At 46.5% G+C, this 15061-nt stretch overlaps 1 protein-coding gene across 1 annotated transcript; it reads right to left on the reverse strand.

The window, feature by feature from the left end:
- Window positions 1-995: 995 nt before the first annotated feature.
- rnf182 (ring finger protein 182) lies at window positions 996-1952 on the reverse strand (the record flags this gene model as incomplete). The annotated part of the gene is made up of 1 exon (XM_084327768.1): window positions 996-1952. The coding sequence occupies one exon, from the start codon at window positions 1950-1952 to the stop codon at window positions 996-998; it is 957 nt and encodes a 318-aa protein (XP_084183894.1).
- Window positions 1953-15061: the final 13109 nt, after the last annotated feature.

The following is a 15061-nucleotide window of genomic DNA, read 5'->3' on the forward strand; positions in this document are numbered from 1 at the left end:
AATATACTAAACATGTCACATCATACTAAACTACTAATACTGTCCTTTGATTTGAATTAGTACACGAAAGCACATAAGAAGCACCAAAAATACATTGCAAGTATACTCTCAGAAAAGTACATACAGTACAGTATGGGTAGAAATATACTTTTAGCACACTTAATATACTAAAAATAAACTTTCATTATGGAAAAACATACACATTTTTTACTTGTGCTGTTTTGACTCAAATACATGGTTCTATTTATTCATTTGAAGGGAGATGTGTGAGTGAGGTCTGCTTTTTCTCTGTTACTGGTTGATCATTCTATCATAGTGTTTGTTCAATGCAGTTTGGAGAACCAGGAGAGCTATAGAACTACGAGAGGATTTGAATGAATTCTGTTAGAATCATAGATTGTCTTGAATGTTCTCTATCTTGGGAAACGATAAAGTACAGTGAAAGCATTTCTCACAAGAGTCCTAGTCTTGCAACTAATCGTGGAAATTAATTAATCACACCTCTCTGTCCATGATAAATTAGCACTCCTTATGATTTGGTCAAAGAATATGTCCATTAAGATGGCTGACTCTCCTTGCGTACTTTTAACGTGTTTTATAACATATTATGCACTGGTGTCAGTGCCATTTGTTATTAGTATGTTTAAATCCTCTGTGTTTAAGACAAATCATGACTATTCAGCTAAAACAATAAACAAATTACATTACCTGGCAGCACAATTCCTGTTTAGCACCTAAAAGAAATCCCAAACTGTGATTTGATTTGAGATGTAAATAATACATCTGTTAATTAATAATTATGGCTCTCGTCTCACATAATCTTCCAAATGATTGCATGAGATGAGGGAATTGATAGAAAAGGAGAAAGGATTAGAAAAATACTTGATAAATCCCATCCCCCATCAGAGAAAATGGAAAAAATAATTACTTTCTCAAAGTGTGCAAAAAAACTAAATAAAAGCATCTCCCCCATCTTTGGATGATGCTCTGTTTCCCTACGGTGGCATGCAGTCCCAGAACTCATGGCAAATGCACTGACAGAACCCATACACCATGATCATCACCAGGCTGGCGGGGACCAGGCTGACCAGGAGCACACCCAGGGTGGTCTTCTGCATGATGAGCAGGTACACCCCCATGGGCAGTGAGCTGAAGTACAGCAGCCCCAGGACCCACACGAGCGCCCGGGCCGAGGTCTGGCACAAGAGGGCCGCGCAGTTCCACACGGTCCACCTCTGTGTGATGGAAGCCATGGAATCCAGACTGGCCGAGCGGTAGTCCCTGCCCTGAGCTGAAGCCACCCCTGGGGGGTGAGAGTTGTGGTGGTGGTACAGCTGGTGGCGATGAGGGTCTTGGGTGGTGGTGGTGGAAGACGGCGGCGGCGGAGGAGGCTCCATGATGGTGATGACCACAAAGTTGGGGGAGCCACGGATGGAGGAGTAGGTGGTGGTTGTCGTGGTGGTGGTGGCGGTCGTGATCGAGGAGGAGGAGGAGGAGGAGGAGGAGGAGGAGGAGGAGGAGGAGGAGGAGGAGGGGGACACCACAGAAGTGCTCCCCAGCAGCGAGCTCAGGTGCCTGGGGCTGAGGAGCAGCTCCGTGGTGCCCTCGTGGTGGTAGTGGAGGTTCCTCTGGTTCCTGCTCTGCAGGGCCAACGCCGTCACCAGGTTCCAGTCGTCCGGCAGACTGCTCACCGCCTCCCCCGGCAGCCCGGTGACGTAGCGGCAGAATGGGCACACCACAGCGTTTGGGGGCGACTCGCCCAGGTCCAGGATCTTGGCCAGGCACTTGGCGCACATGCGGTGGCAGCATTCGAGCACCTTGGGCCTGCGGCTCCCCAGGCTGTAGGCGCAGTAGCATATCTTGCACTCCAACTCCTCCGTGCTCAAGCCCTCCACGTTCCCACCACCACCACCGCCACCTCCTCCATCCTCCGTATTCCGGAAATGCCCCATCATCCTATCTCGACTATCTCCCGGTCCTATCGGGACGATGTGTGTCGTGGTTAATAGAGAATTCTGGCCCGGGGTCTGAGCTCATCAGCGCCGAGGGACATGATGTTGACGAGGAGGCAATGAGAGCTTCCCACACTGAGGGTGATAATGACTGGGTGCTGCTCCACGGACAGTTTGGGGCTCATCCTGGTCGTCCTCGCTGGTCCTGTAGTGTGTGTGTGAGTGAGTGTAAAAGAGAGAGAGAGAGAGAGAGAGAGAGAGAGAGAGAGAGAGAGAGAGAGAGAGAGAGAGAGAGAGAGAGAGAGAGAGAGAGAGAGAGAGATTTGGGAGTGTGTATGTGTGTGTGGGGGGGAAGGTCCTAGTGAGCTCTAGCCCCCGGGCCACACGGCTCAGAGCAGTTGGGTTAACGGACTGTGCCTTCGTGCCGAGCCAAAAGCCTTTCATGAACCGCACGGAGAGATACACAGAGAGAGAGAGAGAGAGAGAGAGAGAGAGAGAGAGAGAGAGAGAGAGAGAGAGAGAGAGAGAGAGAGAGAGAGAGAGAGAGAGAGAGGCCAACAGTGGAAAAAAGATAACTGTTAACACAGCAGTAGAAGAGAACAAACACAGGCAACAAAGCCAGGCCTGTACTGACCAGGGCTGGCATTTTCTAGCCTGTTCTTTTGTTACTCTGTGAAATTCAGTCCAATTAGTGTGCCCCCCCCCCCACCCCACCCCACCCCCACCACCACAATCGCCCTCCCCAAAACCATCCCACCACTTTTTCTGGCACATGGTATGTGTGTATGAGTATGTGAGTGTGAGTGTGAGTGTGTGTGTGTGTGTGTGTGTGTGTGTGTGTGTGTGTGTGTGTGTGTGTGTGTGTGTGTGTGTGTGTGTGTGTGTGTGTGTGTGTGTGTGTGTGTGTGTGTGTGTGTGTGTGTGTGTGTGTGTGTGTGTGTGTGTGTGTGTGTGTGTGTGTGTCAAGTCAAGTCAAGTCAAGAGTTTTATTTGTCACGGCATACAAGTATACAATGAAATGCGGGTGGTCTTGCCCGCAATGATGTGCAATACAGTAGTACAACATATAATAGAATCCAATAGACAACATTGTGCAATAAACAGGTAACATAGTGGGACATCACGGTATTTGTACATAGTTATTTACAGAGCATGAAGGACATGCTAGGTCCCTTGGTAGTGCAATACACTGTTACTATTCTATTTTTAAAGTGACCTTTCCTTTGTGGCCATAAGTGTGGGCGAGTGCAGCATGAGTGAGTGCTTTCTCATGTTAAAGTGGCTGCTAGTGTGCGAGCGTGCACAGCGTGTGTGTCGTGTGTGTGCTAATGTGTGCTTGTGTGTGTAGGGTTCAGTGTTCTGTGACCCTCAGTGTTCATTGTTCAAGGCTCTGATGGCCTGGGGGAAGAAGCTGAGCCGAAGCCTCTCTGTCCTAGTAGCTGGTGTTCGCAGGCGTCTGCCTGACCTCAGCAGCTGGAACAGGCTGTTATTGGGGTGGTGAGGGTCTTTCATTATTCTGCAGGCTCTGGATTTGCACCTCTTGTTGTATAGAACCTGCAGGGGAGGTAGTGCAATACCCGTGGTACGCTCGGCAGGACTGGAGTATCTTCCCTGATACTCTGAACTTCCTTAACTGTCTCAGGTGGTAGAGGCGCTGCTTCGCCTTTTTTTACAACTGTGTCTATGTGTGTTGACCATGTCAGATCCTCTGAGATGTGGACCCCCAGGTACTTAAAGCTGCTCACCCTGTCCACGGTGGCCCCGTTTATCCTCTGTGGTGTGTGTGTCTCCTGCTGTCCTCTCCTATAATCCACGATCAGCTCCTTGGTTTTACCAATGTTCAGGAGCAGGCTGTTGTCCTGGCACCAGCGTTCCAGTACCTCAACCTCCTCCCGGTAGGCCTTCTCGTCGTTGTCCGAGATCAGCCCCACCACCACGTGTCGTCTGCAAACTTCACTATGGAGTTGGAGCTGAACTTGGCCACACAGTCATGTGTGTATAGTGAGTACAGCAGGGGGCTCAGAACACAGCCCTGGGGGGACCCGATGCTCAGGGTGATGGTGTTGGAGGTCTGACCCCCCACCCTGACCGCCTGGGGTCTTTCACTCAGAAAGTCCAGTACCCAGGCGCTCAGAGCGGAGCTCAGACCCAGCTCGATCAGCTTGTCCACCAGTCTGGTGGGGACTATGGTGTTGAACGCTGAGCTGTAGTCAATGAACAACAGTCTCACATAGCCCCCCTTCTGACGGTCCAGGTGAGAGAGGGTGCTGTGCAGTACTTGGGAGACCGCATCGTCAGTGGACCTGTTTGGCCTGTATGCAAATTGCATCGGGTCCATATCGCTGGGGAGGGAGGCACAAATGTGATCCTTGACCAGCCTCTCGAAACATTTCATGGCCACAGAGGTGAGTGCCACCGGTCTGTAGTCATTGAGACCTGCTGGGGAGGGTTTCTTTGGTACCGGGATAATGGTAGACATCTTGAAGCAGGCAGGGACCACTGACTCCTTCAGGGATCGATTAAATATGGTGGTGAACACAGGGGCTAGCTGGTTAGCACAGGACTTGAGTATGCGTCCTGTTATTCCATCTGGGCCAGCCGCCTTCCTGGTGTTCACCTGCATAAATGCTCTTCTCACACTGTGTACCGACAATGAGAGAGCGTCCCCGCCCCCCCGCGGATGCCCCCACCCCTCCACAACAGCCGGCGCACCAGTGACGTCACTAGCCATTGAGCTAGCAGTGCCAGTGTGTGTGTGTGTGTGTGTGTGTGTGTGTGTGTGTGTGTGTGTGTGTGTGTGTGTCCACCACATGTCATGAAGAATCTTCCGCTGACTGAGGTGGAGGCGAGGGCCTCCCGTAGTAGAGCTGGTCTTCTGCGTATTCATTTTCCTGGGGTGGGTGAAGGGTGAGGGGTGAGGGGGGTGAGGGTGGGATTAGTGAAACGGGCTTTAGTGACCAGAACTTCATGTACCATACGCCACCCCCATTCACGTGACGAGGACAGGCAACACACCCTTGGTCACTGTGACTGTCTAATTATTCTAGTCTGTCTAGTTGGATCAAACCCGAAGTTACAAGTCTTGGTGTTATAATAGACTCAGACCTACGCTTTAAATCACACATCAACAAGGTGACGAAAACATCATTCTTCCACCTTAGAAACATAGCTATGGTACGGCCGTTTATAAATAAAAAAGATGGTGAAAAACTGATCCATGCCTTTATTTCAAGCTGACTTGACTACTGTAATGCACCGGCCTCCCAAAAGAAAACACAGAACGATATGGGGTTAGATTTCTATCAAAAATAAACAAACGCAAAAGTAGAATCCACAATCGTAAAAACGATCCACACACACACACACACACACACACACACACACCTCTCAATTTGTGTTTCATAAATCATAAAAATACGCTTGATCTGCTTAGATTTACGTACGGAATTCTAAAAACAGCTTTATCTGCTTAGATTCACGTACGGAATTCTAAGGACACGCTTGATAAGCTTGGAGTTACGTACGGAATTTTTTGACAAATATTTCGCTGTTTTCCCCATGTGGATTCGTGTGTGAAGCTTCTTATTCTTAGAGGTCTATCAAAAATAAACAAACGCAAAAGTATAATCCACAATAGTAAAAATTATCCACACACACACACCTCTCAATTTGTGTTTCATAAATCATTAAAATACGCTTGATCTGCTTAGATTTACGTACGGAATTCTAAAAACAGCTTGATCTTGTCGTGGAAATATATTATCATACCATTGTGGATTTGTATTGAGAGGGCGCTCTATCATGTATCAGCGTAATGTGTGTGTCTCTCTTTAAGAGACGCACACAATAGCCAGTCAAAACAATATTGTTATGAACCATGGTTGCCTTCTCAGTATCCTTGTAAAGTGTATTAAACCCTAATGCTATAAGGCCATAAGTCACACTGTTATGGGAACCGCTTCGTTTCCTTGTAAGGCAGCCATAATAGTCATTTTAACCAGCCCTCCTGGTAATTTTCCAGCCTCTCCTACGTCATATGTTTATATCAATTGTGTATCAAATGTGGTTTCAACTGGGACGTCTGTCTCACTTTGTGGTCAGCCATTGTTTACACTGGTCTGATTTCTAACTGAGCATTCCTTATCATGATCAAGTAAGGAATAAAATCTATCTTCTATTTTTTTATTTTTTTTATTTTTTTTTTATTTTTTTTTAAACACACATATAAACAAACATGACAACACACGATAAGATACACAAGCATTAATACACAGTGTATATCCAACGAAATTACCATTTATACCAATGTCTTATACAGGATATACCCCTAATACCTGTTATCTAAAAACCTACACACATATGCTCCAGCTCGAACCCCCCCCTCCCGGACCCCTCTTTGGGTAGTACCTACATTATCCCTCGCTCCTAACCAGACACTACCTTCTATCTTCTATTTCTTATTCAACTTTGGACTCAGAAGTTATTTGCTCATATTATATTATAAATCTCCCATTACAGATGGCGACGAGGTGTTAGAGTTAGATTAGGGTGTCTAGATTGACCAGACAGCGGGAGGCCAGAGTGGTGCATTGCCGACGAGCAATCCAGGGGAGTACTATTATCCCTTGCCTCAAACCTCCGGGAAAAAGTCAAGGAGAAGGGGGACGCCTGGGAACCAACTGTTTTGTCATCTCTGGCAGGTAAACCCATGTGGATGCGTGCGGGAGCTTGAAGTTATTTTGAGTCTCTAAGTCCGGATGTTGTCTAGGACTGGAACATAGTATTGTTTTTTGTGGGTACCCTCTTGTTTTCCTCTGAACACGTTCAGATATTAGGCGAGAATTACATTTGTATCCGAAATTAAGGTGGGGTTGCAAAGGGTACTGTGGGTATGGTGGAAATTACTTTAGTTCATGCAATAGTCCCGAAATTATGGCGTGGGTTTAATATCTTTTAGGCACTGATTCTGTTTTTATTGATTGTTTTTCTTTCACAGAGAGGTGGGAAGTTGACCGTGTGTGAGGAATACCAAGAGAGAAGAGACAGTTGCTTTGTTGTATGATTAGTTTCTACCACCTTATCTGGTCAAACTGCAGTTTTTCTGAATAGAAATAAGATAAGGGCGTTGTCAGTACGCTGTTCACAGAGCTTTTTTCTCCAAAGTGTTTAGAGGAAACTATTTGTCTGCCACATATTTTATTGTGGTTTTTTATTTTTATTTTATTTTATTTGCGCTATGGGTAGAGGCAGGAGCAGGTTGGCGAGGCCACAGGAGGAGGAGAGTGGAAAAGTGAAGTATATGAGAAACACTTATGGCTCAGATTCTGTGGTCTACGTAGACTTGTGGGTAAAGGAGAACAATTTTCCAATGGGGGGTTCTTTCTCGTTGGGAAAATTGAAAGAGCTAGATGAAGCGTTGAAGGAAGTGAGAAGTTGGTTGAGGAAAAAGAAGCGTGTTAAGATAGAAGTTATAGAGGATTTAGAGAAGCAGGAAGCTTGTTTAGTGCTATGGAAGAGAGAGGCAGAGAGGAGAGAGGGAAAGAGGGCGATGAAACTTTTGCCTGCAGACGGTGCAGAGGATAACATTTTGCTTTCTGTCTCTCCCCCGACGGCGGTGGTGTCGCTGCTGTGTTTGGACCCTGACCTCGATGCCCTTCCGTGTGTGGCGCCTACCCTACGTCAACCACCTGGACCGGCGGCGACTGGGCTGAGGCCTCCCCTGCGTCAACCACCTGGACCACCGGCGACTGAGCTGGGGACTCCCCTGCGTCAACCACCTGGACCACCGGCGACTGGGCTGAGGCCTCCCCTGCGTCAACCACCTGGACCACCGGCAGCTAAGCTGAGACCTCCCCTGCTGCGGGTTGCTCCGCCACACCTTGATCCCTCCTGCCCTGGAGATCCCTCAGGGGCTAGGGAGTGGCTACCTCCCCCTCCACCCACGCCGTGGCTACCTCCCCCTCCACCCACGCCGTTCACACCAAAGGCTGGATTGACAACAACGGATGACATTTCCAAGCAGCTAAGAGAACTCCAGCTGAGCGTGGAACGACATACACGGGCTACATCAAGAGTCATAATGGGGGCGAGGTCCGCTTCAGAGGACCCCTCCTTCATGGAATTGTCTCCGGAAGAATATCCACAAAAGAAAAAAAAGAGGAGGGGGGAGGATATGAGGGGACAGGAGAGAATTGACTATAGTAGCCAGATGATGAAACATGGCATTGACCCGCTGATGGATCCGCTGCTCGTCAGTAACCAATTTCCTATGGTTCAGGTAGCGGGCCCTGAAGGGGTGATTCTCGTTCACCGCCCATGGAATTATGAGGACGGAGAAAAAGCTATGGGTCATCTGCCGGACATAACGGCATCAGGCCAATGGTTTGCGGACCAACTGTTGATTTTCTGCCAAGAATTCATGCCCACTAACACAGAACTACAACGGCTGCTAATGAAGAGGCTGGGACCAACTCATTACGCAAAGATTAAGACAGCTTTGGGTGACAGGGATTTGAGAATGGGCCACAGAGATTGGACGAATGCGAATATTGCTAACATAGCGGCAGTAAGGGAAAGAATCATTGAGGCTTTCCCACTCAAAGTGGACATGAAAAAAATCACAGCTTGCAAACAGATTGTGACTGAAAGCACAGAGGATTATTACACTAGATTGTATGGTGTTTTCACTGTCAACAGCGGATTACAGGAAGCGCGTGACCTGCCAGATGAGCCAGATGTGTGGGAGAGTCACATGAGCAGAACATTTTTGGATGGACTGCTTCCGCCTATCGCAGAAAAAGTTAAGAACTCTTGTGTTTGTGTCGCGGATGCCAGGCTGGCAGATGTGAGAAAACATGCAAAACACACTGAGCAAAGATCCACAGAGGAGATTGAGGAAAAAGGGAAGAAAGCCAGCAAGTTATGTGAGCAATCGCAGTTGACTTTGGTGAGAGCTGCGCAGCTTGCGAAGGATGAAACAGCTGGCCAGAGCATTCCGAGAGGATATCAGAGGGGAAACGCCTATAAAAAACACGGCCAGCGTCAACGCCCTGGTGCTTGTTTTATCTGCGGAGAAAATGATCACTGGTACAAAGATTGCGACCAGAGGGACCAGTTTGAGCGGAAGAAAGAGCAATGGAGAGCAGAAGTTCAGCAGCGCAGCAGAGGTGGGGGAGGAGGAGGAACGGACAGAGAGAGAGGGGGACATGGAGGAGAGCCGTCGCATTGACTAGGCGGGGTGTCGCAGCGGATGGGTGTCGAGGAGAGGAGGGCCATGCAGAGCGACAAATGCAGGCAGAGTATAAACACAACACAAACACACACTCTCAACCGACTTCGCACACATGCAATGTGCAATGAAAAACAAAGTGAAGGGAAAAAAAACACACAGATGCACACACTGATAACGGAAGCCATTTTGGATATTGAAAGTCGAATGCCTGACTTAGCTGTAGAAACATATTTAAAGTTTGAGAATACAGCTTACTTAAAGATGCCAGTTATGACTTTGTACATTTCAAGTGAACCGGTGACATTCATTGTTGACTCAGGGGCAACACATAGCGTGCTTACTGAAAAAAGTTGTCCGGGGGCAAGGATAAGTGGGCGCTATGCTTTTTCCAGGGGGGCGTCTGGGACTGTTATCAGAGAAAACTATACGCTGCCGATATCTTGCGTGATACAGGATAGAGAGGGGAAGGCAGACGTGAGTTTTAAACATGCATTCTTGTATTCATCTGCCTGTCCGTTTAATCTCTTGGGGAGAGATTTAATGAAAAGAGAACACTTTTGAAATCGTATTTCCCTTTTACATTTTTGTATCAGTGGTGGGCAGATATCATTTAATTGAGATGGCTTGCTCAGTTGTTCCGCCAGACGCGGATTTTATGGGGGCACACCAGGTACACATGACTGGGCATATGTCACAAGACCCTGACCCTGGTTTTAGTGATCGTTTCTTTTCCAAGATAAATGATGAAATCCTTTGTTCTGCTCTGTATTGGGATAATCAGAGGTGCATAATGGAGGTGGAGCTTACTCCGGAGCAGAGGGAGATTTACAGCATGTCAGACTCCTGCCCTCACATATGCCTGTCAAAACATGTGACAGACAGATGGGAGGACTTGAGCTCTTTTGCCACAAGGTGTAACAACGTGTCTGATTGGGGGGCGACTCAGCGACCCGGGGTGATGTATTCTGCCTTTTTGGGCATTTACAAAATGCAGATTGCACCGCTTATTTGCAAAACGATAAGAAGTGTGTACATTCTCCCTGACTCAGAGGACACTCAATACAGGCAACAGTACACTGATGAGTTCTTGGTAGAAACAGGGGTGCCTAATGAGCTTGTGGGAGTGAACCCTGCTCTATGGGCATGGGGCAAGTATGACGTGGGTCTCATTAGGAATGCACAGCCTGTTGTCATAGTGCCTAAAAGCGACTATAGGCCTGTAAGAAATCAGTATGCGCTGAGGAAGGAGGCTGTGGATGGGGTCCGGCCTGTTTTTGAGTCTTTACTTGAAAAAGGAATAATAGTACCGTGCTCAAATTCCTCTGTTAGAACGCCTATATTTCCAGTTAAGAAAGTGAGAGGAGAAGGCCAACCTACAGAATGGAGATTTGTTCAGGATCTTCAGGCCGTCAATCAGGCTGTCCACAGTCGAGCACCGAATGTACCAAATCCTCATACTATTCTGAGTCAGATTCCAGCCAATGCTAATTGGTTTTCGGTGGTGGATTTATCAAATGCATTTTTTAGTATTCCTGTGCATAAAGACAGTCAGTTTTGGTTCGCTTTCCTGTTCAACGGTAAATCATATACATTTACCAGGTTATGTCAGGGGTACTGTGAAAGTCCTACAATTTATCACCAGGCCCTGAAGCTGAGTTTAGACCCTTTGATTCTTACGGAGGGTACTGCTCTTTTGCAATATTGTGATGATTTATTGATAGCATCTCCTACTAGCGATCAGTGTAGGGAGGACACTATTGCTCTATTGAATCACTTGGCAGAGGAGGGCCACAAAGCTAGTCTATCAAAGCTACAGTTTGTCAAACAGCGTGTCACTTTTCTGGGTCATATTCTCACTCCAGAGGGGAAAGAGCTATCACCTAACAGGATAGAGGCCATTGTCAAACTCCCAAAACCCACTACAAAAAAACAAGTCATGTCTTTTCTCGGGATGTGCGGGTTTTGCAGAACGTTCATTCCTAATTATTCAGAGCTGGAAAGCCCTCTAAACAGTATGATCCATGGAAAGGGTCTTGTGTCGACAGGCAAGGTCACGTGGACATCAGAGGCGGAGGCAGCATTTGTAACATTAAAACAAGCATTACAGACCACTCCTTCTCTGGGAATTCCAGATCCCACACAACCTTTCACGCAGACAGTGGATGAAAAAAACGGTCATATGACGTCTGTTCTCTTGCAGGCACATGGAGACAGGCTCCGCCCTGTAGCATATTACTCAGCCAAGCTCGACCCAGTGGGGGCGGGCCTCCCTCCTTGCCTGAGAGCCGTGGCAGCAGCTGAGAAGGCTGTCACAGCCTCACGTGACATAGTGGGCTACACTGACCTCACACTTTTAGTACCTCATTCGGTTGCTCACATCTTAGAGTATAAAACTACTCACTTGTCGGCGGCTCTGTATCTCAGATATCATACGACGTTGCTTGATTTGCCCAATATTACTGTGAAACGATGCACAGTACTTAATCCAGCAACTCTGCTGCCATCTCCTGACGATGGAGAGCCGCACCACTGTGTGGCAGAGTTAAATGAGATTTGCACACCCAGGCCTGACCTGTCGTCCGTCCCTCAAATTAACCCTGATTTTGTTTTCTATACAGATGGTTCGGCCTCTAGGGATCCGGAGACAGGCAGGACCAGGGCGGGCTATGCTGTAGTATCTGACTATGAAACGGTGATATCTGGTCCTCTCCCCTCACATTACTCTGCGCAGGCTGCTGAACTTGTCGCATTGACTCAGGCTTGCATAATGGGGAAGGATAAGGTGATAACGATCTTCACAGACTCAAGGTACAATTTCTGGCTCTCTTAGACAGCATTTTGTTACCCACATCAGTTTCAGTGGGCAAATGTACGGCGCATAGGAACACACGGGACCCTGTGGCGTTAGGAAATAGCAGAGCAGACGCTGCAGCAAAACTAGCAGCAACTCTACCTTTTTTATCTGAGGGGGACCCCCATATTCTAGTATCAGTTCTATCTCCCTCCCCATTGGTTGAGGTACAGGACTCCTCCACTTCAGAGGAGAGAGCGGCATGGCATAAAGCGGGGGCAGTATTTGAGGGCGGGATTTGGGTGGGGCCAAATGGTAATCCATGTCTTCCGTCTGCACTGTTTCCAGCGTATGCAAAACTGACGCACGGCCTGGACCATGTGTCAAAGGGTGGTATGCAAGCATTGATTGACACAGAGTGGTACACGAGGGGTTTCTCAGCGTATGCCCAGAAATATTGTCAGGCTTGTGTTATTTGTGTCACCCACAATGTAGGTAGGGGCACAAATGTTCCACCTGCAGCACATCAGCCCCCCACTAGAGCATTTGAACATGTGATGATGAATTGACTCCATCAGAGGGGAAAATTTTTTGTTTGATGATGGTAGACATGTGGTCAAAGTGGATTGAGGTTTTCCCCGCTTCTAAAGCGACAGCGGCTACGGTAGCAAAGGCACTGCTCACAGAAATCGTACCTCGTTGGGGGCTTCCCAGGATCCTAAGTGCAGATAACGGCAGACATTTTGTGAATCAGGCTATACGACAGGTTAGCGCGTTTCTTGGGATCGATTTACGGTTTCACTGTAGTTATCACCCGCAGAGTGGCGGTGCGATAGAGAGGGAGAACGGCACCCTCAAGAACAAATTAGCAAAAATATGTGCACAAACTAAATTGCTATGGACAAAAGCATTGCCTATCGCGCTGATGTAAATGAGGATGCGACAGAGATCAAAAACTGGGCTTTCTCCTTATGAGATACTGTTTGCCACACCCCCATGTGTGGGAAGTAGTAAACCAAGGGAACCTCTTCCTTCAACAGAAATGTGTGAAGACGCGTTACTTTGGACTCAGAAGTTATTTGCTCATATTATATTATAAATCTCCCATTACAATCTGCTTAGATTTACGTACGTAATTCTAAGGACACACTTGATCAGCTTAGAGTTACGTACAGAATTTTGAGACAAATATTTCACTGTTTTCCCCGTGTGGATTCGTGTGTGACGCTTCTTCTTCTTCGGCGCTACCGAACATGGCCCGAGGTGTATTCGGCTCATGAGCGCTACCAGTGGCCAAAATCGCACATTATCTTTAGCCCTAGGCAACATTCCATTATGAAAATGAATGCTCAAAGTAAATATATATAGTACCATTTTGAAGATAACAACTAGGGCTTTCAAATGATATAAAATATCTGTATGATTATCATGATTATTATTATTATTAATATCTTTCATATTTGATACAGAAATTATTACACAAATCTTGTCCGGCCACCACATTTCAACAAACAACTGCATTTTCAACCACTTTACTGACAAGCTAGCAGGAAACTTAGAGGGTATGGGATATAGACAATTATGTGGGCAATATAGAACAGCTGACAGATTAGAAATATAATTTATTGTTCAAAAGTTATGATAATTATAGTGATAGTAATAAAACAATTCCGACTGAAAATGTACTTGAATGGGTTTATGATGAATATCTGTTTGTGGGTATGCTCAAAGTAATATATTATTCATATCTTTCATATTTGATACAGAAATTACAAAAATCTTGTCCGGCCACCACATTTCAACAAACAACTGCATTCTGAATTAATTTAGCCTTGTAGTTTTCTAATCCCATCATTTATTTGTTATATTTATATTGATTAAACATAAGTCAGTTACTGTACATGACACTGTACATGTCAAATATCCTAAGGTAATTAGCTTTAACTTATTGATTATGGAGCATTGTGCATCATAGCAGCATGGGGGAGGGGAGGTATAAGGTAGTAAAAAAGCAGTGTAAACAATATAACAAATCAATATAATTTAACTCTGGACATGTGCATATAGTACAGGTAGTAACAACAACACAAGCAGTGTAAACAAATAGGTCAAATAATTTACTATCTAACTAGCTGAAAAATATATTCACAGTATTCACAGTGTCACATAAGGTGCAGTTGGAGGTCTGGCAGCAGTCCCTGCCCACTGTTGTGGAGTCTGATGGCCGCTGGTATGAAGGACTGGCCAAGGCGGTGTGCTCATGTTAAAGTGGCTGCTAGTGTGTGAGCGTGTACAGTGTGTGTGTTGTGTGTGTGCTCATGTGTGCTTGTGTGTGGAGAGTTCAGTGTTCAAGGCTCTGATGGCCTGGGGGAAGAAGCTGAGCCGAAGTCTCTCTGTCCTAGTTGCTGGTGTTCGCAGGCGTTTGCCTGACCGCAGCAGATTGAACAGGCTGTTGTTGGGGTGGTGAGCATAGCTGTCAACATTGGGTTTTTAAAAAACGTGCAGGTTTTAGCCCCGCCCCTTCTCCTGGCCCCGCCCCCTCAGCCCGCCCCCTCCCACCCGGCCCCGCCCCCTCCCAATGGAGCTGCCTCGTCGCTGCCATCTGCTGGTCAAAACCGGTATTATTTTGTTTTCCTACTGTGTAGAGTGTAAATGCTATAAAAATACAGTAAATTACCTTTTATCAAAATATTAACCATTAAATAAAGGTTGTAATCTGTAAATGCATTTGATTTTACTGTAATTTGACAGTATTTGGAAACCATAGATGCCAGACATTTAGTTTTCTTGCAGCTTTTTTTCTTACAGTCTACAGTCAGTGAATCCTAAATCTCCACTAGGCAACCACTTAGAACATGAAGAACATATTTAGTATAACAGCGAACAGATATAATAACTAATTGTAAGAATTCTGTGTTTAAAACTGTTTTGAAACAGTTTGTACTCTCCACAGAGGAGAGGTGGGGGGGGGGGGGGGTATTTTTGCATCTGAATAGAGCTGCGCCTTAGTTAGCAATCAATCAATGTATTACCAGTGTCTTTATACCTTCATCACTGTAGGCTACATATGGTAAATGGCTGCTTTTT

The sequence above is a fragment of the Notolepis coatsorum genome, assembly GCF_963971535.1.
Source record: "Notolepis coatsorum genome assembly, chromosome: 13".
Classification (NCBI taxonomy): domain Eukaryota; kingdom Metazoa; phylum Chordata; class Actinopteri; order Aulopiformes; family Paralepididae; genus Notolepis; species Notolepis coatsorum.